This window comes from Athene cunicularia, assembly GCF_003259725.1.
Source record: "Athene cunicularia isolate RWA chromosome 3 unlocalized genomic scaffold, athCun1 chr3_part1, whole genome shotgun sequence".
In the NCBI taxonomy this organism is placed as follows: Eukaryota; Metazoa; Chordata; class Aves; order Strigiformes; family Strigidae; genus Athene; species Athene cunicularia.
In genome coordinates, this window is record NW_020799097.1 from 122942927 (window position 1) to 122969408 (window position 26482).

The 26482-nt window shown below is 45.9% G+C and overlaps 2 protein-coding genes across 5 annotated transcripts; one reads left to right on the forward strand and one right to left on the reverse strand.

Moving 5' to 3' along the window:
* Positions 1-170: 170 nt before the first annotated feature.
* Positions 171-14145, forward strand: RAB1A (RAB1A, member RAS oncogene family). The gene is given in 8 exon segments (XM_026844694.1): positions 171-237; positions 2471-2525; positions 6763-6835; positions 9003-9098; positions 10577-10672; positions 11693-11824; positions 12074-12257; positions 12260-14145. Coding segments are annotated over 8 exon segments (759 nt in total). The 3' UTR covers positions 12316-14145.
* A 750-nt stretch (positions 14146-14895) lies between these two features.
* Positions 14896-25666, reverse strand: CEP68 (centrosomal protein 68). 4 transcript variants are annotated; one of them, XR_003398074.1, is made up of 7 exons: positions 21968-23480; positions 19999-21456; positions 18561-18683; positions 18245-18341; positions 16717-16871; positions 16480-16586; positions 14896-15648 (listed from the first exon to the last, which is right to left on the reverse strand). XR_003398074.1 is itself a non-coding variant. In XM_026845826.1 (7 exons), exons 2-7 carry the CDS (start codon positions 22349-22351, stop codon positions 15598-15600), a joined length of 2268 nt encoding a protein of 755 aa, XP_026701627.1. In that variant the 5' UTR covers positions 22352-22393; positions 25654-25666; the 3' UTR covers positions 14896-15597. The 4 variants fall into 4 exon arrangements, 3 of the variants coding, with proteins under 3 accessions (XP_026701627.1, XP_026701628.1, XP_026701629.1); XM_026845826.1 differs by lacking the exon at positions 16480-16586 and adding an exon at positions 25654-25666 and having other exon boundaries at positions 21968-22393; XM_026845827.1 differs by having other exon boundaries at positions 14896-16586.
* Positions 25667-26482: the final 816 nt, after the last annotated feature.

Sequence of the window (26482 nt, forward strand, 5' to 3'; positions counted from 1 at the left end):
GTCGCCTGCCTCCGGTCACCGAGAGAGCCGTGCCCCGGAGGCTGTGCGGCGGCGGAGGGCAGGCGTTAGGCCTGCTGGTGGCGTACTCGGGGCGTTGGATTACGGGCATCGACCGGCGGGGGTGGGAGGGACATGAAAAGTTAATGAGGTCCCCGCTCTAAAGCGGCGCGATGGGCTCGGTGATCCGAGTTGCTTCGGCATCCTGCCTCCCTCCCCGGGAGCGCCGTCGGCGGCGAAGTAAGTATGGGCGCATTTGAAGGCGATTTTTCCGGACCTCGAAAATAGACATCAGAGCCCAGGGTCCAACAAGTTGGGGGGTGGGGGGGAAACAGCTCTTTGTGAAAGCCGATCTTCCTGGCCGATTGCTGCTGGCAGCTTAGTAGTCAGAGGTCCACCCTTCACTTTAGCTGCAAGTCATGTGTGTGTCACATGGCTCTTGCAAAACACTTCTTTCTTATGTAGATTTTGCAACGCTGTGACTTGATAATGAAATGCTCTTGGGGCTGTCTTGAGCTGAAATAGCACTTGCCTAGAAAACCTGGTGATGGCACAGTTTTGTGGTTTGTTTTTTTGGGGTTTTTTTGGTTGGGTTTTTTTTTTTTTTCCAGAGGGTCGTTGTACCTCGTCGTGTGAATGTGGCGTTTTTCTCTGGTTGGCCTGCTTGGGTGTGAGGGTGTCTAATCTCTCTGGTCAATAGTTGTCTGTATCCTGGCAACTGTAAGAGCAGTGGCTTGCTCACCAGGATGTCAGGGATAGTAAACCTCATTTTGCTCGTGGCTTTTGAGGGAATAAGAGGGACTTGGGATTAGTTTTAAAAGCCTTTAAAAAACAGCTGCTGCATTCTCAACGATTCAGTGTTGAAGAGAGCTTCTAGGATTCTTTCAGTGACACTGGTGATCTGGCACTCCAGTTTGTAATGATGAAGGCACTGTTGCCCTCTAATGTAACTGAAGTGGTTATGGTATTGAAATACATGTGGAGTATGACACTACTGCTCTAAATACCCATTGTCTCTCTTCATGGGTGACACTTTAACAGCTTTTGTCCTTAAAGCATGCTTTTCCACACAGCTGAGGCTACTGAATTGTGTGGTCGTGGCTTTTGTGCTCTCTGCTTATGGTAGCATGGTTGCAGTCACTCTTGTGCATTAAAAACACCTGAAGAGTAAATAGGAGCAAAAGGCAAATAAGTCATCAGCTAGTGTGAGGGAGTTGGTGAGAACTAAGAGGTACAGCCAGGAACTCAAGTTACATCTTGGCAAGATTACATAACAAACTTGCTCGTGTGGTGTTGGAAAACACCAAAACAGTAGCTGGAGGTAGTTGGTGGATGAGCAACCAGCAAATTGTTGGTGCCTGTGTGGTCGTGATGACTCTAAGAGTTAAACTCAAATTCACCCTGCAGACTGGTGGGTTTTGTAGTGAAAAGCTGCAAAGTGTTAGTCCACTAACATTGTGCAGAAACAGGTTGAAGGGGGCTTTTTCCATTTTTTTTGCCTTTCCTGAGGCCTCTCAGCTTTCTAGATTGTGATGCAGAGAGTAGTTTCCTGCAGTGAGATATTGAATGATGCTATGAAGGTGGGGAAAACGTTTTCAGGGAGACTCATTCTCAGCGAAGAGCACTTATTCCTGGTGGTGAGGATGGCTCGGTTCTTTAAAGCGAAAGAAAGAGGAGAAGCTGTAGTTTCAGATTAATTTGTAATATTAAATTACCACTTCCTGACAGGGTTGAGTCTGCAGGATGAGGTTAGATGGGAAGGGTGTGGTGAGATGGACAGAAAGTATCTGCCACTGTAATAGGTATACTTGAATCAATGTTAAACCAGGAGTAAGATTTATGAGATTATAACATTATTCCTTCTAGTTACCTGTAACAGATACAGGTGCAGATGTCCGTTTGTCCTTTTAGGAAGTCCCTTGCCTATAGTGTAACGCATTCTTGCTTCCCTGTCACTGCTTCAGATCAGGCTGTAGCCCCACATCCTCTCTCCTGAGCATGCCAGAGCTCTCTGTCAGCAGTCAGTGGGATTGCTAGTAAAAATTTCTTAATAAAAAGACCTGCCTTCTTCAATTTTCCTGTTAGTCATAGGATTAGAAGCTGCTGGTGCAAGGGTTTGAAGGGGGTGCGAGGTGTGTTTGAGAGCTGCCTTGAAATGCCAGAGCTGTGGGGACAGCCTTGTGAACTAGTTAGTGTGCTTTCATTTGGAACCTAAATTCTGAAAGCACCTGCCCATCTAGTGCTGATATGTATTCCTTCTGTGGTCCTTCTCTTATGGTGCTTAAATGAGCAAAATGTCAATATTGACTGTTGTGACTAGATCGTGTCAGGTTTGGCATTTCCTACCCCTTTTGTGACTTGTATGTAGTAGGCTGACTAACACAAACACACTGGTGGGTGAATTATCTAACAGCCAGTTGGTATCTGGTGATAATCTTGATCAATGTTCTGTAATATCTGGATCTTGTTCTAGATACCTTCATTGTGGAGAGATGGGGAAATGAAACGTATTTTGGAGTAGACATGAGGTCTTTTGCATTCTTCTTGAATTTAGGGAATACTGGTGGGGGTCAGTCCTTTGTGGTGGTGGTTGGTAGATGACAATTAAGTCACAGCTTCTGAGTTGCTGCAATCTGAAATTGTTTGTGTTCTAACCTTCCTAAACAGTAATCTGTGATGCAAAGTGGCATTATGTCTTCCAGATTCTGTTTACCTATAAAACTAGTGTGTAATCAGAGTGACTGTCATGCTCTTCAAAATTTCTTGGGTGGTAGAACAAAGACTAGGGATTTGAAGCTGCTGTGAGTACCTGTTTACTGTAAACTTGCAGCTGACATCAGTGATTAAACCAATTCCAGCAGTTCTTCTGGGAGATGGATGATCAGCTAGTCTTGTCTGTTTTGGTGTAAAACATTCCTGGCATTTCAAAAATCCCCACATGTCTACCTGTATAAACAACAGTATCTTAGAGGCCCACAGGTCCTTTGTTCCACCCAGCTTCAGCCAGGTCTGTCCTAAACTTGACTTCTGGTCTTCTGTTGGACTTGCTGACTGTTGTGTGGAAAATACATGTAAAAGGAGGATGCTGCTTTGCTGCCTGAAAATTTGTCAGGGCTGTTTTGGATCTGCCTTTTTTTTGGCAAGAGGCAATTAAACCTAACATATCTATCCTTTATCTCTTTGGCAAGAGGAAGTTACCATATCCTTTTCCTGATGGAGAGGATTTGAAAGCCTATTACTGACAGTACCTACCTGCCTTGCTGCACATATTCTTCCAGTGTGCTCTCTCTTACGGGTGCTAAGTATGATTTGCTTATATAAATGGTGAGAAATAGTTGAATGATAAATCTGAATTCGTGCATCTTCAAGTTGTGTGGAGAAGGCTATGCTGCATAGCTCAGCCTGCTTTATGAAGGGTCCCTCAGCTGGAAGAGCTGATGTGTTAAGTCTTTAGGCTTAAAGAGCAAAATTCAGTTGCTTTAGAAATAAGGTTGTTTGACTCTTCAGGAGCAAATACTGAAGTTAACTTCCATGGCTTGTTAGATGTACTGCTACAGTTGAACCTGTTAACAGAAATAAGTGTAGTCCAGTCTAGAAATAGATTTCTGCAAATTTTTGTAGCTTGTTTTCATTTTAATTTGACTTAAACTGTTGCTGTACCCTGAGAGCTGTCTCTAGCATAACACCATGTGTAACAGACTGTTCATCTGGTTCTTGGGGCCCCTATATATGCACTTGCTGTAGTTTAAGAAGTCCTAAAACAATTGTACCTAGAAAGAAACACACTATAGTACAGAAATGAAATTAGTTCAATTTTTTAAAACCTAAATAGCAAGGTTCTACTCAAATTATCTCTTAATTGATGCAGATCTAAGTGTTGGTCTTGCTTATCTGGCAAAGCTAGGTTTTTGTGACAGAACAGCTATTTCTGAGGTCGGAGACAGAGCTAGCTCAGTGAAGGCTGTGTCCAACATGCTGCAGCATGACTGGCCCTGGATTTGGTGGGGGTGAGGCAGGTGGCTTAACTTGCCATTTGAGCCTGTGGTTGTCACTTGCTGCTGGAAATACTGAAGCCCAAAGCAAGGGAAGGTCTTAACAGCAAAGATGTCAAACCCAGTACTTACAGATTCTGGGTTCTTGTTGCAATAACAGTAGTGCTGTGTATAAACCATTATCATTCCTGCTTGCTTCTGAATGGTAAACAATTTCATAGCAGGGCAGATCTGGTCGGGAGCTGCCCTTAGCACTAAGAGTAATAGAGGAAGACAAGTTACTTGATGTTTGGGGGCTGGGGTGACCTGAATTCCCTTTGAAAGCAAGGGGAGACTCTTAACTGAATCTTTCAGACTTATAGCTGAAGCCTTACTGACACCAGGAAGGAATTAATTTTTTTCCACTAACTTTAGCAAAGACAATGCAGTAGTAATATTAATGTGTTAACATTAAGAGGATTATAACATGCTGCGAGCTCTAATACTTTCTAGTGTATTAGTGCTTATTGTAAGTAATAATTTAGCTTCAGGATTGCTGAAAATTCTGGTTTTGCAGAGAGCCGAACAACTAAAACTTCCTGCTGAAGTAGGAAGGAGCTGTTTGAAGGCTGAGACAACTGTGGCTTAAGTTTATCCTAGGGAAGAAGGCATAGGCCTAACAGTGGACCAGGTGTCAGAGCTGTTGTACTGTACTTTGGTCTCCAGGTTGCACGGAGCTTCTCTGCTGCTCTTGGGGAGTGAAATTATTAGTGAGGTTATGAAATGTCTCCTGCTGCCGTTGCTGTTGGGTAGCCCCTTTCCTCGGTTGCTGAGTGATGATGGATAGCTGAGGGTAACACTGGTTGATGCAGTCCCACTTCAGTGATCTGTGCATGCTCAACTGCTAGCTTGGCGGTGTGGCTGCAGTAGTGGGGCTTCTGCAGGCAGAGCCACAGGAAATGCACAGCTCCTCTTGAGAAGCACACAGAGGCAGTGCTTGGGACTCTGGGTTGTCAGGCAGGCCCAAGTTTGAAGGAACATGTATTTTGTTTGTGATCACCTGTGTAAAAGCATGAGCAGTAATAATGCTTTTGATCAGTAATAGTGATTCAGCTATCTTGAAGCTGTTAAGATATGTGGGTTGTGATGTAATGTAACTTATCTCCCCTGAACAGTTTGGGTTAATAACTGTCATTCTACTAAAAACATCTTGCCTTGTATTAGTATGTGACTTGACAGGTGGAGTAGTGAGTTCTGTGACCATAAACTGCTAGGTATCCTTTGACTTTATTTTTAAATACCTTGAGTACTTTTAGCTTTACACTGTTGGGGAATGTTGTATTTTTAAGGGTCAGCTTATTAGTTGCTACATTTACCACTTCTGGCCTCTCTTTAGCCTTGAGAGAAGTGCTGTGGAAACTGATGAACGTTTCAGTTGATTGTGTTCTTGCAGCCTGGGACCAGCCAAGATGACAGTCATTTGGGCACTTGAGCAGAGCAGTGGTGAAAGGCTGAGCAGCTGACCATCTGCTTGGTTATCACTGGGGATGGGTGTAGTTTCCTGGCTGGATTCCTGCCAGCCCAAGTCAATGGTGATTTTAATAGGAAATAATAGGTGGGGACAGTTGACATAGGCATCTGTGTATCTTCTCAGTTTGGCTAAGTGAGCATAGAAATACCTGTTGTAAACTCCAGTGGTTAAATGAGAACAGGACTTAACCCAGGATGCTACGGGGCTGAAGAGTTGTGAACCTCAAATGGGTTAGTCTAGTGCTTACAAAGCAAAATAACTTGTGTAAATGGTGGTTTGTTGATTTTTCCCTGCTACTTGATCTCCAGTATTAAACTGCCCCATTAGTCTTATGACTAACACAAAAATCTAATGTTTTGCCAACAATGCAATCAATGTTCTTTGAAGTGTAAGACTAGGTTGGTCATTGATGATACTGTGCCTGCTTACTCAATATTGGGAGGACTTGCCATGAAGCAAAGCAATTATTGCCGTCCCTGCTGGTGTGACTTCAGAATTAGTAATATCATGCCTGACATCCTCTAGAGCATGAATGTATCCTCATCTGGCAATAGTGTGAGCTTTATTTTTAATTTCTGAAAGGCAAGTGGAGTATGTGATCACTGTAACCTGTTAATAGTCTATTGTGGAAGGTGGGTGTTCACTTTATTTTAGAAGGCCACTAAACATGGTGTTAATAGTTTGTACATTTGAACTGGATGTTGGACTAACGGATTCTGCTGGAACTGAAATTGGGGTAACTTAAACTGAGAAGAAGAATTGGCTGCTTTTGGCCAGCTACACGGTATTTGTGAAGCTGGGCAGTGCAATCAAGCCTTTGACTTTAAAGATGATATGAAGATAATGGCTCTGGTGGACAGCAGGCTGTTACTGCTGTCTGTGTGTTACTTGAGTTACTCAACCGAACAATAAGGCTTCTGCTTAATTGCAAAGCATGATTTTAATCTTAGCTAGACCACAGAGGGCTGAAATAGGACTGTGTTAGTCTTGCTGATAGTTGCACTAATATCTCTGGAGTAACTTCCTAGGAAGCACAGTTCTACACAAAAATGCTGTGTTCAGAGCATCTACCTCACGCTTCCCTTACCAAATAAATTAAGTAAATTGTGTCTAAACTGCATAGAAAAGCTTGGAGGTGTAGGTGACTTCCCTGGTAGTGAATTAATTTACCCTTCTCAAACATCATAATATACTAGCTATAAAGAACTTTGTTCTTGATAGTGTTTTTCATTAAGTGACTTTTTTTTTTTTTTCCTTCTGCAGTGACTATTTATTCAAGCTACTTCTGATTGGAGACTCCGGTGTTGGGAAATCTTGCCTTCTACTTAGGTTTGCAGTAAGTGATCCTGCTTGAAAACCTTATGTAAAAAAGCTGCCAGGTACTTAGCAAGAACTTTACTGCTACAAGAACTACTTGAAAGGACTGATGTCAGGTCTGGTATACCAGGGAAAATTATTGTAGTAAGACCCTCCTATCTTCTGCATTTGAGTAATATGGAAAGAAATAATATCAAGAATGTCCAGTTAAGTTTAATTCTTGTTTTCCTGTTACTTGAGGACAAAATATCTTAATTTAACTTTCATCATTACACTAGTGGTAGAACACTGAAGATGGAAGAATATGCTTGAATTCTGGGTTGTGTGCCTTCAAGACATGAAGAATACAAATGTGTCGGGGCAAGTCCTTGATGAATTAGTACTTGATCTGAATATTTTCAACCAGATATCTTCATTGAAAAGGCCTACCAATGGCTTAGCCAGAGGGAGAAGTAATATAAATAATACTCAAGGAATAAGGCCTTATGCTTCCTTTAGTGAATGAGTGTATAATAAATATTAAAATTGCTGGTGGGTTGCTGTGGCTGAAATTTGGTGCAACAAGCTCAAGTTTTCCTGTCAACAGGAAAAGTGAAAATGAGTTTGACAGCTCTGAGTAGAAGCTGAAGTCCAGTGAACTCCTTATCTGTGTCTGTGCCAAAGCGCAGCTTTATGCTGCTGTGGGAGAGGAAGGAAGGGAGAATATGGGGCATTAGTTTAGAAACTAGAGTTTAATACTACAAGATGATGGCAGCAGTTGCACAGCCTGAACAGTTGCTCTGGGCACCCCTGGAAGGAGCCTGTTGTGTTTCCTGTTATTAATATGAAATGGTGGTCTGGTGTGTACAAATAGCATCACCTAAGTTAAAGCTATTACACCTGTTTGTGCAGTATTAGGACAGGGAGACACTAAAATCAGTATGAACACAAAGATGTAACCTGCTCTGCTCACAGGACTGGAGGCTCTGGGTTGGAAATTACACCAGGGCTGTAGCAGTACTCCCAGCTCAGTCAAGCCTGTTATTGTGGATACTTTTGAATTACTTTTGGCTTCATGTGAATAATCCAACTTTTCTTTCTTGATAACTGAGCACAAACTTAAGCTGGCTATCTGGTGTTTCTTCAGCTAAGTAGCTTTTTCCTTTAGAAATCTGACTAACTAAGCTATTTTACCCTGACAGAAGGGATGAGTGCAGTGTTCACTTAGCTGTGTTCTTCCTGCTGTAGGTTAAACAGCATCAGGCTTTTCAGATACACCCTTTTGAATATTGAAATGTTAAAGAAATAAATGTCATGTCATTTTAAAAGACTTAATGCTTTATTCTTACTTGCATGTGTTCCTTCAGGGAGATGTATTAACTAAGGTGTCCCATTCACAACCCAAAGAAATCCCTTGCTTTTGTCATAGATGTTGGTTGCATAAAGCTTTTTGTGGTATATTTTACATGAAGTTGTATCCTACTGGTATTTTGGGAATAGAAACAACCTTCATGCTGGCAAGCTAATGATCAAAGGTACCAAAGATTGATCCAGTGTTTCCTGTGTGCCTTAAGGCCTGCTGGAGACTCTGCAGTCGGGTCTGTGTGAGCTGCTAAACCAGTGGTTGTGTGTTCCTTCCTGTGTTTACACAGACTGCAGAGCAGAGGACTTCACACAAGTGCCCAAGCTGTAACTCTAAACTGCCTTAGCAACCAGCTGTGGTAGCAGAGGATCTGAAATTCAGGTGTGGAGTGTGACTGAGGGAAAGCCTCTGACTTGTAGGTAGCTGCTGTGTAATACTGATGAAAAAACATCAAAGGAAAATAAAAACCTGAGGCATTTTAATAACCATAATAGTTATTCTAAGTAGTTCTTCAATCTGCTAACATGAGCAAAGACTGCTTTTCTCAAACTACAATTCAAAAGGACTTAACACTACAGGATTTCCAGAAAAGAGGCTTTTTGACTGGTTTTTGCAACATGCATCTTGTTGTTTGAGGTGCTTTTAAAAAACTTTGCAGAAGTTTTGAAAAGTAAATACTTGGTGGAAATACCTAGCTACCTACTGGACTTTGCCATGAATGATCAGACTGTTTTGTTAGGGAATGAAGTACCTTTGTTTGCCTGGTGTCTGCCTGTTGCATAATAAAGTAGCTGACTGCAGAAGAGGTGCAGCTGGCTTGACTTATGTTCACTCTTTCTCCTAGGATGACACGTACACAGAAAGTTACATCAGCACAATTGGTGTGGACTTCAAAATCAGGACTATAGAACTAGATGGGAAAACAATCAAACTTCAGATAGTAAGTAGTATTTCTCAACTCCTGGGTACTTTAATCTGTTGTAGAATTGCATTCATAACTATTGGTAGTTTGTACTTTAATCATTAAAATCTAAGTGATATCTTCCCTGTAACAAGAGGCTGAGCAGTTTTTAAAAGATTACAAGACTTCCCATGACCTGTCCTTAAAGGGTGCTTACCAAGGCTGTCTGATTTGGAAGAAGAAATGACCTGTTACAAATTTATTTTCCTGGGAAGAAAAGAAAGCTTAACTATATTTAAAAGGCACTATGGGCTATGAGCTGAAGAAGGGTAGAATCCTGTGCTGGAGTAATCATATCAAAACTGGTGTGGCTCTGCAGTATTTAGCAAGAATTTGTGTAAGTGCAAGAATAACACACAGTTGTCCAAGATTCCTGAATTTTACAGCAGCTGTTAATAGCTGACTGCACTATCTGGTCTGGAAACTCTGCTTTTGTTGACCTGAATGGAAGAACTGACACAAACTGGCCTGTCTGCCTCGGCACTGGGGAGTGTTTTCTGGTTATGCTGTTGGCCTTTTGCATGGAATAAGCAAGCGAAGAGACTTGGCAGGTCTCTCCTCTAATCTTGAAGCACTCTAAAAGGGTGACTGGTGTAATGAAATCTAATATCTATGCAAGGTCACACAATCCTTGCCAGCCACTGCCTCCAGCTCAGGCAGAGGCTCTCAGGATTTGAAGGCAATGACTCAGGGATTCCAGGCCATGTTGTGGAGCAGAAGTCCAGTTGATGGCCAGAAGCCTGAGTCTGTGCCTCCAGACTCTAATGTCCCTCTCCTGAGTCCAGAGCAGCCCAGGAGGAATGCTGTCACTGCTGAAATCTGTCTGCGAGTCTGACTGGTTTTAATATGCAGAGCTCTGCTCTTGACGTGGCTCCAGAGAGAAATGTTTGTGATAGTGCTGTTCCTGTCCTGGTAGGGGGAGAGGTCAAGCACTTAAAGTCCCTCCTTAACTCTCCCAGCAGCAGAAAGGGAGCCAGGTTTGGTTTGAGTTGTTGCATTTCATCCTCTGAAGAGGAGGTTGCCTGTAAATACTTTTGCAGCTCCTGTACCAAGGAAGTTGAAGTGAGTGGTTGTGTCAGAGACCCACATCTCTCTGACCTTATTGCTAACAGGTTTCCAAGCTCACATTTGTTCTTCTGACCACTGAACTGTGGCTGCTTCACGGGTTAGAACTGCTTAGTGTTTTCCTTAGTGAGATCTCTTGACTGCACTTGTCTGAAAGCAAACAAATGAGCACTTCCAGAAAAGTACCTGCTAAAGTGTATTTCTTCTCTGTTAAAATATCTTGATCTTCTCAGCTCCTGTTGGATTTGTATAGTTTCAGAGCTGCTTCTGTAGCTGTGACTTGGATACACTTGTAGTCAGATGGCTGATCAGCTGAGCTGTATTTCTGGAAGCTGATGTGTAACACCAGTACAGCTACGTCACAGTAACTGATCCTGTTATTTGTCTTGTAGTGGGACACAGCGGGACAGGAGAGGTTTCGAACTATCACTTCCAGTTACTATAGAGGTGCTCATGGCATCATAGTTGTGTATGATGTTACAGATCAGGTAAGTGTTAAACCTGGGCATGGAGGGTTTCTCCTGGTGGAATGCACTGGGTTGATAAGAAAATAAAACTGGGAATTTAGCAACTTGGCATTTAAGGAGACAGTGACCCTGCTCTTCAGGCTGTGTTAAGGTTTATCAAGCCAAATGTATGTGTTAGTCTCTGGCTTGGGGCTAAACACAGAAATAAAAGAAGCAGTGGGATCTGTGGCTCTAAAGCAGTTGTATCTTAAGCTTAACCTGCTTAATAACCTGCTGGGCAGGTAATTGATTGTTCTATGTGAATGCTTCTTGCCTTGCCTTTGGTAGCAGGAAGTCTGAGTTACTGATGGAAGTTGTTGAAAGATTTCTGAATATACTTGAACTTTGGTCTACAATAAAAGCTGGCATTTGAAACAAAATGATCAGCATCTGTGCAGGATACAACTGAGCCAGTGTTTTCTGTGAAAGAATATCTGAAAATTACTGGTGTGGTTGTCCTGTTTGAAGCATAGAGTTTCCTGAATTAACCAAAAAAGTACTAGGTTCAATTGCTAACTTGAATATCAGTTTAGTGTGGCAGTTCTGTGTTTCTGGAGTCAGAGATTGTTCCAGCATCTCTACAACAATGTGGTTTGCACCTAATACCCGGTGCTTTGTAAGTGCCTGGGATTTTTCTGGTTCCAGCTCTGTACCATGTCTTTTATCTCTGCTACAGAAGGAGGAGGAAAAGTCCCAGGTGGTAGAAGTTGTTGACTATTCAAGATATGGAGCAGGGAAAAATAGTGGGGGGGGGAGTGCAGCAAGGGAGAAAGGGCTGATTGTGTGGGGCTTGGGGCCCAGACTACAGAGCTGTAGAGACCCTGGGACTTGCCTGTCCTGAGGCAATGGAGGGGAGGACTGTAGGATTAAAGGGTGTTTTCTGGTGGTTGTGAATCCCACTGTAAGTTAAGTACACTGCTTCAGACACTTTTCCAGTCATAACTGAATAATGCTGAGCTCCTCTTGGTTAAGGGTCTTGCTTACAGTTCTCTTATCTCCTAGGAGTCTTTCAATAACGTAAAACAGTGGCTGCAGGAGATAGACCGTTATGCCAGTGAAAACGTCAACAAGTTGTTGGTGGGGAACAAATGTGATCTGACCACAAAGAAAGTAGTAGACTATACAACAGCAAAGGTATGTTGATGCTACTGTGGGTTTGCTTGGTTGAGTGCCTGGACTGTGATATGCTGGAGTAAGTTCTAGGGCAGGGAAGTGTCTTGGCACAGCTGGTGCTGTGAATGCAGGTGCTTCAGTGACACTCCCCCCTGCAATGACTGGAGTTTGGGAGTGGGGGGTGGCTGAGGAACTCCTGGCTGCACCAGGAAACCAGGCGAGGAATGAACTTGTGTCTGAGCTCACTGTTCGCTGTTTCTCGATTTGCAGGAATTTGCAGATTCTCTTGGAATTCCATTTTTGGAAACCAGTGCAAAGAATGCCACAAATGTAGAACAGTCTTTCATGACCATGGCTGCTGAGATTAAAAAACGAATGGGTCCAGGAGCGACAGCTGGTGGTGCAGAGAAGTCCAATGTTAAAATTCAGAGCACTCCAGTCAAGCAGTCTAGTGGAGGTTGCTGCTAAAACTTGCCTCCCCCCTTTTGTCTCACAATGAATTTGCAATCTGAACCCAAGTGAAAAAAAAAAAATTGCCTGAATTGTACTGTATGTAGCTGCACTACAACAGATTCTTACCGTCTCCACAAAGGTCAGAGATTGTAAATGGTCAATACTGACTTTTTTTATTCCCTTGACTCAAGACAGCTAACTTCATTTTCAGAACTGTTTTAAACCTTTGTGTGCTGATTTATAAACGTGTAATCCTTGTTGCTTTTCCTGATACCAGACTGTTTCCTGTGGTTGGTTAGGATGTATTTTTGTTTTGATGTTTCTATTGGCATGTTTAGATGTCAGGTTTAGTCTTCTGAAGATGAAGTTTAGCCATTTTGTATCAAACAGCACAACAGTGTCTGTCACTTTCCATGCATAAAATTTAGTAAGATATATGTAAGATCTGATTTGCTAGTTCCTTCTTGTAGAATTATAAATGGAAAGATCACACTATCTGATTAATAGTTTCTTCATACTCTGCATATAATTTGTGGCTGCAGAATATTGTAATTTGTTGCACAATATGTAACAAAACTGAAGAAATGTTTAATAAATATTGTACTTATTGGAAGTAATATCAAACTGTATGGTGATAAATATTGTCTTAATTTGTATGGCTAAAGGGGAAATCAGGCTTGCATTGTGCACAAAACATATCTGTGTGCAGCCATGGCTCTTGGACCTTCTCCTAGACCAGAGACCTTCCCTGCAACTAAAACTAGTGACTCTGGCCCAAAAGACTGAGTTGTCATGGTGCTTAAGGCACATCTGCTGTACCAGAAGCACCCAGCCAATGTTCACGGAGGCATAATGCACTCTGAATGTACAACAGTTCCCTAACTTGGTCTTGGAACTTAATTTATTTCTCAAGGACTCCATTTAGGGAATTCTGTCTGCTCTGTGTAGTAGGGGAAGAGAACAGTATTTCCCTAACAGGAATTACTTCAGTGTGTAACCTTGAGGTGGTATAACTTTCTACCACTGTTATGTCTTTTCTATATACTGTTAATTCCATCCTCTTTTAATCAGTACTCTCCTGACTTAGTGCAACAGCTTAGCTTCTATTCCGTTATGCATAGAGGCTTTGGAAGGATGAAACCGGGCTAGTAAGGCCCCACAACAGACTGTTGCTCAAAGTAGGCGCTATCTCAATTTGGAACTAACCAGCAGCCAAGAGGTTTTGGACAGTGTGTGATTCTTTGTACAGAGCTAATCAAATCATTAGTGCCTGATGTCTAGCTAAAAGCCACAGGAAAGCTAGCCTATAACACTTCCTATACATGTAAAATTGTTCAGCTTTATCTAAACTCAAATGTTCAGCCTATTCTGTAAATAGTCTCATGTTTGAAAGGCCATGTAACATTCCCCTAGTAGTAAATACACCCTGTGATAGTAAAAATATAGCCTAGTATGTTGTGAGGTATAAACTAAAATTGGTGCGAATATCCTCTTTTTTGGGGGGGGGTGGGGGGCAGGGGGGAGACTTTGGCTAACAGCTTTCTTCAACATAGTTGCATAAATCAACAGGCAATTGTAATACATAAAGTATTGTCATGGTTAAGTTGAACTCTTCCACTTGAGACCTTCACAATAAAGTGATGTGCTTTCTATTAGAGATGTGCTTGTTGGTATAATTCATTATATAATGTGACTTGCTCCTCAGTGAGATCAGGAGCAGTAGGAGTAGCAAGTGTTGCAGAGATCAGGAAGCGAACAAGGAGGAGGTGTGTTGAGGGTCAAACATCTTCCCTTCAGAGAAGTGCACAAATGAACTTAAATGTCAAGATGCCTGCTACATACTATCCAAAAAAATGTTAATATATACAGTAATAAAAGCATTGCAAAACTAACTTGGGCTACACCAGTTGTTTGGTGGTTATTTTTTTCTCTTCCCCCTAAGTCATGACTGTTGTCCTGTACTGTTCAGTGCTAGAGCATGTGGCTGCCAGGCTGAAGGGGTATGGAAGAGGGTAGAGCAGGCCTAAAAATCCTGGACAAGGGCACTGTGAGCTGAGCTATTAAAATACCTTTGATGTAAGGGGTCAGGCTTAAGCCTCATAAGTGATGGCACAGAGGCAGCAGGTAACATTTCCTTACGTGTAACTTCCATCCTGCCTGGCTCTGGGCTGTGTTTGAGCATCACCAACTGCCTGTAGGTACAGGAACTGCTGACAAGCTTCTTGCTGTAACCAGTCACTTAAGCCTTTTTGTTCAACTTGCACTGATCTATCACTTGGCAGTGACAAAAATTGGAAGATGGGAGAGATGAAAGAGCCACTGAATTACCTGTTTCAGTTTAATAATGCTCTTACCTTCTTGTGCAGTACAGAAACTTCACTTTGTTCTGGTCACAAGAATGGGAGGAAATGATGCATTTTGTGCAAGAACAGGATGATCACCGCTTAGTTTAAAGGTTAGTTAAAGCCCAAGAACCAACATTCTGTAGTTGGCTGTAACATTCTGGCCACTTGTGATGCTGCTTCAGAGCTGCTCTTTTCTGTTGCAGGAAGGGTTTGGAAACCCTTTCTGAATGTTTTGCAAGCAGTGATGAACTGCACCAGCCCTCAGAGGGGAAAGGCACAATGCTGCGCCCAGGGAACCCAGCACAGCACTAAACTACTGCAAATAACAGGGAACAGCAGTTTGTAGATAACTTGTGTTTTTTTTCCCTGAGCGTGCTCACCTGTTTTACTGAGATTGAGAGAGCACACTGGCTCTTTGCGTTTATGCATAAGAAACTGAAAGTTAAATAGGCTCTGCTTCGGCAGGGAAGGGTAATTATAAACATGAGTTCAGTTTGCTCCCAAGAACTAGAAGGAGTTGCTATTTCTTGGCTTCTAGCACCTATTTTTGAAGGGCATAAACAAAACATGAGAACATGGCTATTAAAATCACACGGCTTTACTTAGAAGTGAGTTGCACGGCACACTATGGATTACTCCATTAAAAAAACCTGTTCCTGATGTTTTGCTAATACATGGAACAGGCTACTTCAGTAAAAAAGGAAAGCTACGTTAAAAAACAAACCAAAAGAAGGCCAGCTGTGCATTCCTTACTGAGAAAACTCCCCAGCAGAGTCAGCACTATTAACCAGACACTCCAGTAGCCAAAGAACTGCTGTACAGCTCGCCTTTCTCAAGCCATGGTTAAAAAACAAAACAAAAAAAAAAACACCAAAAACGAAAAAACCCCTGAACTCAGCCCCGGGGTGGCTAACTCTGAACACAGTGATCATATGTATTTATTTGGCATCGCTGCAAGAGGTGGCAGAGGTGGTTTGACGCTGGCTGCAATTCTTCTCAGCCGTCCTGAGACTGGCTAACAAAGCCCAGGTCTGACAGAGGCAGCACCTGAAATAAAAGGGATTTACGTTTGCTACTTGTGCTTTGGCTGCAATGCAGAAAGAAAGAAAACCCCCTATGCTATATTTAAATCACCTCCACATACACTTGCTAGCGTATAGGATACAGCTACATATGTTTAGCAATTTAAAACCAAAACCAAGCTACTTAAGATATTATTGTTACTCTCCTCTAAAGCACTGGAAATAATTTTTCCTCTTTGCCGGTCTGAATTTTCAGGCGTAGAGTGGGCCATGGGGAAGTCAACAGCCTGAGCTAATGGCAGGGGGGGGGCGGCAAGGTTATCCTGCAGTACCTAAATTCCTACCTCTTGGTGCTCAGATGATGTCCAGGAGCCTTCCTGCACCTCTGGCCCCAGCACCTTGCTGACACCCACGATTGTTTCGCATAGAGGCTTTTACAGTGACTCCAGTCACAGCAGGAGTGGCCAAGAGCTGTGGCAGCACCCAGCTGCCGCGACTGTCCTCAAACACCACGCACCCCTACACCCCCTTACGCTCACCCTCCTCCTGCTGTGCCCTCCCAGAACACTTCTGTCTGCAGTTTGATTTGAAGGAAGATGTTCAAGAAATCAGCAAACAAACGGTCTAGTCATATTTCACAACCTGAATTCGCTTGTTTCCCTTTCCCACCACAAAATGGCAAGCAGAATTTTACACTGAGAAAAGGAAAAAAAAAAAAACAAACCACCCCTCTCCCATCTCTCTCTGCTGTGCAAGTGATCTCGGTAGAACAGCTGTCTGTCCGTCCACCCCGACACTGCCTGACAGTGACCTCCCAGCTCCCCAGGTCTCTCTGAGGAGCTGCTGTCACTCTCACCACACTCTTGGGTTTCATCAGCTGGTTCACAAACACAGCTCTTCCCCTGACACACAGACCATGGGGCATCCATTTTGAGATCACCCTGGCCACCTTCTCATTTTAGGCTTTCCAAATATCAGATTAAAAGAAATAATAATAAAGCCTGATATATAGTGTTTGCTAAGTTTTTTTATCTTCCTACACTGCTCTCCCTCTCCCCTTGCCACAGAAAGGCAGATTTTCCCCCCTGCTTACCCACTGAGCAGCCGCCTGCTGCACCCCCTTGTCCTCCATCCCGTCCTTGCCCTGCGCAGGACCCACAGCAGCTAGAACAGATTCGTACAAGTGCTCCGCTTGGGTTTCCAGCACTTTTGACTGTTTTGCAATCAAACCCAGCGTGTCTTTCAGAGCTGGAAAACAAAGGGTATGATGGAGTTGTTAGTAATGTGACAGTTCAATGTCTCTAAGAGCAGTAAGACAGAGTTGCACTCGCCTGGACAAAATTTTGAAGAAAATAGGGTATTAGAAATCAATAAGCTGATTTTCATCCCATCCACGTTGTGATGCAGAGTTTGGAGCATGTGAAAAGCAACCTAGGAGGCTCCCGGTTAAGAGTGAAGATACAGAAATAGGGGCTCCAAAGGAAACCTTGGGGCCTGTGTAAGAAAGCCCATTGTAACACAGCCTTCGACCACTAAAGTCGCCACCCCTTTGGTGACTGCAGACGCAGCCCACCCTTTGGAAATCCCTTGTGCCAGATGCACCCAATCCCCAGAGTCTCTGTCCCAGGTGTGCTGCACCAACAGCCAGGCAGGGCTGTCTCCTCAGATCAGCAGCTGCCACCTGCCCAGAATGCATCATGTGCGAGCAGGGTGTGAAAATCACCCCCCGTGCTGGGCAAAAGCCTCTCCCAGCTGCCTGCTGACAGCAGCCTGCAGCCCTGGTCAGGCAGGACCTGACCACGCCGTAGTTAAGAGAAAAACCTGTGAAGGGACCCGTAAGAGGCAGAAACCCATCCACCACCCACGATGGGGCCCCTCACTACAGAAAGGACATTGAATGACTCGAGTGTGTCCAGAGAAGGGCAACGGAGCTGGGGCAGGGTCTGGAGCACAGGTCCGATGGGGAGCGGCTGAGGGAACTGGGGGGTTTAGTCTGGAGAAGAGGAGGCTGAGGGGAGACCTCATCACCCTCTACAGCTCCCTGAAAGGAGGGTGCAGGGAGCTGGGGGTGAGACTCTAACCAAGGAACAAGGGATAGGACAAGAGGGAATGGCCTCGAGTTGCACCAGGGAAAGTTTAAACTGGATATTAGGAAGCATTTCTTTCCAGAAGGGGTTGTTGGGCATTGGAATGGGCTGCCCAGGGCAGCGATGGAGTCCCCATCCCTGGAGGGGTTGAAGAGACAGGCTGACCAAGCACTGAGGGATCTGGTGGAGTTGGGAACTGTCAGTGTGAGGTTAATGGTTGGACTGGATGATCTTCAAGGTCTTTTCCAACTGAGATGATTCTGTGACAGATGGCACAGCACAAGGCAAGGGTCAAGACATGCTGCAGTTTGGGACTAATCGCTTCAAACCTCCAAGTCCACTCACCTCCCAAGTCTCCGGACAGCAACTGAGGTGCGAAACCCTTTTTGTTCCCGTACAGCTGCTGAACAGTGAACTCTGCCCACCACTTTCCCACCCCTGCACACACAGGGCCAGGGATTCCGGGCAGCAGACACTACAGCCAGCACCCCTGGCTGTGTCCACAACCAGCCCTGCTCAAGTGCTCCTCCTCACCTGGCGAATTCGATGCCATGCAGTCGAGGAGAGCTTCTCCCCGCTTCAACACGCTCTCCGTCAGGCTCCGATGATCAGCCACGTCTTTCCTGAACTCCTGGGAAGGGAAGAAGAGGAGCGCTGCTTCAAAGGGCTCTTAGAAGAGAAGCACCCATGGCAGGTTGTCTGGGGAGCAGTTTTCCCCACACAGGTTCCCAGTGTTCCTCAATTCAGCTTTGCACACCCGATGCGCCCCGTATCACCCACCTGGAACATGCCAGTGGTGTCTTACTTTGTGCACCAAAGACAGGGAGGAAAAGCTGACGGGGATACCTACCAAGCAGCGGTGGAGCGATGCCTTCATGCTCTCGGTGTCTGTCGAGGGTGGTACCCAGCTGTCAGTGATGTCAGCGACGTTGTACAGCCAACAAATTAGCTCTTCCAGCTGGCAGCAAAACATCTACTTAACGAAGCATAGCAAAAGGGGTTACTTTTCTACTTCTGCAACAAAGGTATGGCAGGGACAGCAATAGGTGTTTCAGGGAGCACCTGATCTCTCCTGCGTTCCTGTCATGGGGCTGGTGATGCCCACCTCCCCCCAGCACACAAACATCCCTAAGCTGGGGAAACCAAGGGTCAACAGAAAAAAAAAAGCAAAAAGCAAAAAGCAAATTAAACCCCCAAACACACCCCAAAACCACAGTGTGGCAAGAATTGAGGGGCACCAATGAAATAGCTGCTATGGAGAGGTGTCAGAAGCCAGCGGCACCCAGGCTGAAGGAAGGGGTTTGCCTCCACCACCTCCCAGCCAAAGGGACTCCCTCCTCCTCAGCAGAGCTGTGCAAGTTAATTTGCAGTTGCTTTTCCCCAGGGGTGTGTCTTGTTCAATTAAGTGCTTTCATTTATTTTTAAAGCATCTCAGTAAGGGATTATTTTTGTAAGACGCTGCACAAAACCCAGGGGTCTCTACTCTCACTGAAGTCAGACTCCAGCCTCTGCGGTCAGGGTTTTGCTACAAAGCCAAGTTGCTTCTCCCTGGTACTGTAATTTGGGGTGACAGATGCACCCTAATGCTGACCCGTTTTAAATTGGCAGAGTTATTCCCAACTGGTGTTTGCAGCTACATGCATAATAACAATTATTCTCTTGCAAACAGCTCAGCATCGTTTCCAAATTCTGCCCGGGGCTGGGGCAGGGAAGAAGATGGAGGGGAAGGCGGGAAGCATGGCACCAGTGCCAGGATGGTCATGAGGCACCACTTGCTCAAAAAGTAAAAATTCACAAAATAACCAGGAAACCTCAGAGAAACCCCACCAGTTCTGCCTGGCCTTATTATACCGTTAAGTAGGACCTAGTCTGCGGAAGATGAGCGAGGCTAGGCTGAAGGGAAAGGCTGGCCATGCCACATTAAATAGCCAGAGTGACAGGGCAGGCAGCAAACGCTGGGTTTCATGCTGGTCCAGCCCCAAACACAGCTCTCATAGCTCCCCCCCGCAGTGCAATGGCCCTGCAGGATGGGTGGGCTGGGGGAAGCCAAGCGCCACATTCCCACTGAGCCCAGCCCCGTGATGCTGAGCCCTGGCAAAAGCAAGATGGGCTCTTGCTCCACCAGAAGAAATTAATCTGCTCTGGTGAGCCTCCTGCAAAAATTACCACCAGCTGCCAGACACCAAACATTCTGCAGAAGGGGAAGCCTTAATTAACTGTGCCATAAATACAGGCCCATTTTATGCGAGATCTTCCCATAAGAATCTTTATTTCTGGTCTCAGCCTACCTTAATGCACTGGGCAAGGGACTCGCTCTGCTGGCTCTTCTTCGGATGTCCCCTGACCTGTGGTTCATGTAGGTACGTCCCATCCAACGTGTCCCTGAGACCGGTCGGTAGATGAAGCCGCCACAGAGGATCCCTATGGATCTGGCCACACAATTCAGCGTTTCCCCAGCTGGGTTTTCGAGAGCTGCAGGGGTGTTGCCGCCCTGCACAATCCTCAATATTCCCTTTTTCGTCCCTACCACCTGCTTCCCTGAAAGGAGACAACACAGATGAAAGGGGCTGCCTGCTGTCGCTGTGACGGGGAAGGTCATGTTCGTTGTGCCTGGGGATCCTTATAGTTAAGGAAAGATCGGTCAAAAACTGAGCCAGCCTTTCCAGCTCCCGCAGTCTTGGAGGCAGGGAGAGAAATTCTTCATCACTCTCCCACTCTTGCCTCAGGGGGAGCACTTGCGTTGTAGGTAAAAACCTATTAATGGTGCTTTTCGCCTGCCCTTTGTAGTTTGGGAAGGGGCTCCCTCTGGTACACCAGTGTCTCCCATCTGCAGCAGTGTGCCCAAATGAATCCGGCCCAGCTGCCTCTGTTGTTACATCCTTAGCAAAACCTCTCAGAGGACAAGATGAAGTACTCTTTGCGAAGGCTCTTTTTGCAGCAGCTGAAGGTTCATAGGACGAGCCAGCCTCCGAGCAGCCTCTTTTTCCAGGCGTCGGGGTGGAGAACCCCTCTGCAGAAGCCACGAACCCCCAGCATCCATTTTCTCTGCTTCCCTGAGCCTGCCCACCTTGGCTGTAGATGCTGGTGGACCTCGACATGCCCTCAGGGGAAACAGAAAAGCTGTCCAAACCTATTCCTGAGTCATGGAGGAAAGGCTCCGGCATTTTTCCCAGCTTGTATCTTGGCTTCAGTGGATAAGCATAATCCAGCAAGTCCTCATATTCTTTATTGGGGTTCCAGTGGGGCGAGTGACGGTCCGGAGATGGGGGTAACGAATCCGGGATGGCGCAGGCCCAGTAATCAGCTTGGTAAGATGACATCCCTCCGATGCGCTCCACGGTTGGGCGGTTGCCAAGCAGAGGACCGAAGGGTTTGTGTGGCCGCGGCGCCCTGCCTTCCGCCGCCCCCCACCGACAGCACAGGTCCCCAGCGGCCATGGCTGTGGGAGAAGGCACGTCCATGCTGGCTGCCAAGCTGCAGGATGGCTCTTTGGAGAGGCCGTTTTCTTCTGAGGATGGAGTGGAGAAGCTCAATGCGGAGCGGCTCCTCAGGGCACTCTCAGGGCTGGGCGGGGTTTGGGGTCGCAGAAGCTCCGGGGTGGAGGAAAATGGGGATTGAGGTCCCAGCCTTTGGCTCGGCCAGCTGGCACGGGCATCGTGGCAGCTGCCAGCAAGGATGCTCTCCCCGGCAGAGCTGCGCCGGCTGGGAGGGCTGGACACTGGCTCCCAACAGCCCAATGTCTTCACCTGCTCAAGGATGCAGGGAAAAAGGAAAGGGAGAGAGAGAGAGAGAGAGACACATAAAATGAAGCATCGCATCCAGACAAAAGGTCCCTTTGTCCTGGGACATGGTGATAAAACAGCCAGCCTCAGACCCACCGTGGGAGAGGCTGGAAGGGGAACTCTGCTCCATCTATGGGACAGTATACAGCTGCCTGGAGCGGGGCTTGTTTTTAAGGAAAGGTATCCCAAGGGCTTGGGAAGCTGTGTGAGTCATTGGGCAGCAAGAGGTACTTAATTAAAGAGCCCCATCCCAAGCAACTTTCCAGCTCCACAGCAGCAATACCGGAACAGAGTCAACAGCTCAGGTGCTGGAGCCCAAGCCATTCCCCCCAAGACCGCTTAGGCCAGGGCTGGGGTGGACACACTGGCTGGAGGAGACAGAAAGCCCTTGCTAGGACAGCCCAGACCAACAAGTCCCCACCTTGGCTGAGACCTCCCGGTGATGCAGCAACCCCTGTACATACAACCCTCTCACCTGCTGCTCTTCTGAGGAGAGGAACCGGTGGCTGACGCGACGAGGCCCACTGCCGCCATCAGCGGCTCTATAAATTAATGTCTCTGTCTCCGAGAGGCTTGTTCTTGCTCTGGGAATTCTGGATGCAGATGCCGAAGACGCTTCTTGGTGGTAGCTCGAGCCTCCCTGGGTAACACCAGTGACCAGGCAACCACGTCTGCTTGTTGCCACGTTCTCCATCCCTTGAAGGCAGGGCTTGGCTTCCTCTGCCCCTAAAAGCTGGTGCAGGCTGTCAGCCAGCTCTGGGTAGTCCATCTCCACATCTGCACAGTCCCACCTACCATCGCCCTCAGCCCTCTCGCTCAGCGAGGCTCCAGAAGCTGACTTCCCCACATCCACGGCCATCAGGACGGAACTTCTGCAAGACGATGACGAGCCTCAGGGTCTCTGAAATACACAGCACGTGGTAGCAGCAACCCACCATCCCCTCTTTGTCTCCAGGCCAAGTAAAGAAACTGGGTATCTCTAATAACGAAGAGCTTAAGCATGCTCTGGGTCAGACCCCAAAATCATAAAGTTGCATCTCAGTGTGTCAAGCGGGACAGAGGAAAGAGCAAACCTTCATGTCTCAGCAGTGTTTTCTGGTTTTCAGGACATGACACCCAGGGAAAATCTAATTAAAGCTCTGGCTGTACCAAGAACAAACCTGTAGTTTACACCTTTCCGGCACAGCACAACCGTCTCCTGAATTAATGGCCAATCTCACAAACAGTTTTTGCACCATGAGGTTACTGGGCCCAAATGAGACATTGTTAACTAGGATGTAAAGCACCTATTAGTATGTCTGAGCCCTGAAGGCTGTTGGGGTAGAAAGCGGAGGGTTTCAAAACCTTGAAATGGAAGCCACCCAGAAGTGAGAAGTATATATAAAAAATGAGAGGGGGTGGTAAGAGGCTGTAAAACCCAAACTTGGCACTTAGCTCTGTAGCTTCTATCTCAATTCATGAAATTAACTCTTTGTGAAATTAATGGAAATGATTGCACAACCAATGACACAGTTTCAAGCGTGCTATACAGCCAAGCCCATTGCACCTTGCTGCAAATCCTTCTAACATGAAATATTATTCTCAAAGCCTGAACCCCGGGTGCTCCACGCACGGAGATGCTCCACCACCCCCCTCTCTCTGCCCACGCTGGACTCGAGTGAAGAGCTGCAGCAGGACCACCAATGGGCCAAATCAAGGAGACACAATACAGCAGCACACAGGAGATCTTGTTTTACAAAAACCAGCCAGAGCTGAGCGCCTCTGCCTGTGTTCGTCGAGCCAGCAGGACTCAAAAATACTCTCAATGTAAATGACATCTTGCGGGACTGCCGTAGAGCATCAAAACTGGCGCTGCCCAAATCCTCATGCACAAGCTCTGCTCTGCTGGGTCCCAGGTAGGGCATCCTCAGAGGACCAGCAATACCAAAGCCTCTTCCAGCAACTCCAGCCCGAACCAGGGTGCCAGCATTAAGAAAACATCAGCAGAGTGGTTACTCACCCAGCTAGCACCGGGCTGGCAATGGAGAGACCAGCCAAGGGAGCATCAACAGCAAACTCAACTTGAAAAGAAAATTTTTTTTTTAAAAAAAAAGGAGGAAATAAAGTATTCCCAAACAATACTTGGAAGTGGGAAACAAGTTGATACTCACACCCTCTGTCAGCTCTTTTGTCGCGATCTCGTATTATGATCCACCCCTCCGGCGACAGGGGTTTTTCCCACAAGCAGAGCCCAAGCACAGAACAAAGAACAGCAGGGTGATGCACCGGGTCTCCAGGGGAGACCGAACCCCCGTCACAACCCGTGGCAGGCACCCCAGCTGCCTTCCCCCTCCCCAGGCGCCGGCAGCCCGTGCAACTGCCCAGCAGCTATATTCAGCAGGGCAGCAGCTGCAGAGAGGGCGAGTAAATCCTGGGCCCTCCCAGCCTTCCACGCAAGCCGTGTGCCTGCCAACACCTCGACTCACCCACTTGACTGCTTAAGTCGCTGACAGAGACAACCCTATGCACATCATGCTATCCTAAAATCAATGGTACTGTTCTCCTTTTCACCCCCAAAAAGGCTGTATATCCAAACAAAAACACATGGTCATTGCAATAAATGTAATTAATAAACCTACACCTGCTAAATTCCCTAAATATTATACAACAAATATCATTCAAATATATGTAAGCATATATATATTATTTAACAAAAGGTAGATTTCTGATGTAAACAGAAAGAGTAACCCAAACCACTCCTGAACCCAGGTGTGTTTCCTACAGAGCATGTGTGTGATTTCTTCACCTACACACCCCACAGATTTTAAGGCCAGAGGTCTCCCGAGCCCCAGGAGGCAGCCCCCTGTTACTGGCCAGCACTCACTGACTGCCATTCAGCCCTCTGAATTGATTTTGTTTAGAGAATCAGACAAGCAATTATCAGCAAATCAAATGCCAAATCCAGGTGATTTAAATGCTCAGAAAATCACTTGAGATGTATTTGTTTACCAGCTTTAAAAGCCAGGGCCTTGGCTACAAGGAAAAACGATGCTCACTGATTGGATTCCTCCTCCTTCAACCTTCTAATGGGCAAAATGCCACCGGGGCGACAAATTGTAAGCTACTGCATATTAAATTCCAGGATCCCTTTCAGAGCCTAAGAGCCTGCTTCAAATTCACCATTTTGGGTGCTTTCCTCTGTGACAAGAAGCAGGTGATCCAGCAGAGATCATCACTAATTATCATGACATGCACAGGCATCGCACCGGCTCTAATCCCTCCTTGCATGTTCTGGCAGCACTGTACGTCCAAACTGTCCAGTAAATATAAATCTTAATAGAGAGGAGGGCACTGGACACCCGTAGCTTAGGACATAAATGCTTCAACAATCTGTTCTGTTGCTTGGTAGTGATTTAAAAAAATACATAAAAGAAAGAAAAGCTTAACAAGGCATCAAAGCAAACTTTAAAGTTTTAAACTGCATGTGCAGTAATTAATGATTGACCTCGGTACCTCTTCACTTTTAAGAAGATGGCACATTAACTTCAAAGTGGTGTTGAACATCATTATCTCCACCAGATTTAGTGGCTTGAGTCATGTGTCTGTCAGCCCAGTAAACACAATTATAAAAAAACATATATAAGCTTGACCTTTAAATCTGAAAAACTTGTGTTACGCAAGATTAAAAAAAAAAAAAAAAGGTAACAACCCATCTATTATTTTTGTAACCATATACAGGAAAACAAAGGTTGAACTGTTCTCAACTTTCAAGACTATCTGTTGATCTTATGGATGCAGCATGCAGTGATATACATTTCCACAATGCCATCAGTCTAAAAAAAGACCAAATGCTGGTTTACAGGTTCATTAAGTCTCCAGAGGCTAACTGGAAGCTAAGGAGAAATGAGGAAACCTGCCAGTATGCACAAGTGAGAATAAATCTGCTTATTTTAGAGATTTCACTCCATTGTCAAAAGTCTCTAGTTCAGGCAGCTAATTTCAATTAATTTCAGGTGGAGTTGGACGTCCAACCACATTTGGATGCAAAGTAGATGGGGAAGTCACACACATTCCATACATGGAGCGATCAGGCAGAAAGTCGTCTTTAAAAACAGTGAAAATGCTGATGTCACTAAGTGCAATTCCCAACTACAAGAGCATCTAGAAAACAAAGCTTCTCACCATTTCCCATCAAGATGAACCCTCACGACGGGAAGAAGCAGCCCAAATCCTTGGGGAAGACCAACACAGCTCCGAGGAGGGATGTACAGCGACAGCTTTAGGCACAGCGGAAACTTTCCACTGGCCTTAAAACCACAGGAAAAGGACCAGAAACCCCGGCTACACCCCAGCCCCCACCAGCGATGGGGCGGCACAGAAACGGTACCCGCGGCAGGTTTTTTTAGCTAACAGAGCAGACAGTGGCTGTTTTCATTCATTTCAATAGGGAAGGTCCATGGGGATCTCTCGAGAAAAGCGATCCCTGAACATTTTCATGTCGTCAAAAGAAATCTGCCTGCCAAAGAGTCGCACAAAACCCAGCAGACAAGGAGAGCTCTGTCCCAACCAGAGACATCCCACCGCCCGTGGGCAGCACTTGGCTGGCAGAGTGCAACCAGGGCAGCAGACGCTGATGAGAGTTTCCGTCTCCCACCAGCTCTGGTTTTGTTGGGAAGGTTTTTGTTGTTGCTGCTGTTTTGGGGAAAAAAAACACACCGCTCTTGCCTGCCAGGCCTGCGGGATCTGAGTTTTGGTATTTGTTTGCTCCTTTTCTCGTACGCTTTCCGCCCGAAAAGCCTTTCCCGCAGCTGAAAAAACGGCAGATTAACCAAAAAATCCCCAAATAAAGTCAATGGAGCCGGGGAGGCACCGCACCCCAGGGACGCCCTGAACTGCTGGAGACACGGAGGCAACGCGCCACGGGCTTCCACAGGGAAAGCCGCCCGCTTGCCCCCACACTCCGCCCCGCTGGCGGCCGCGACAAGACCCGGAGCCGCGACCCCGCTGCGCC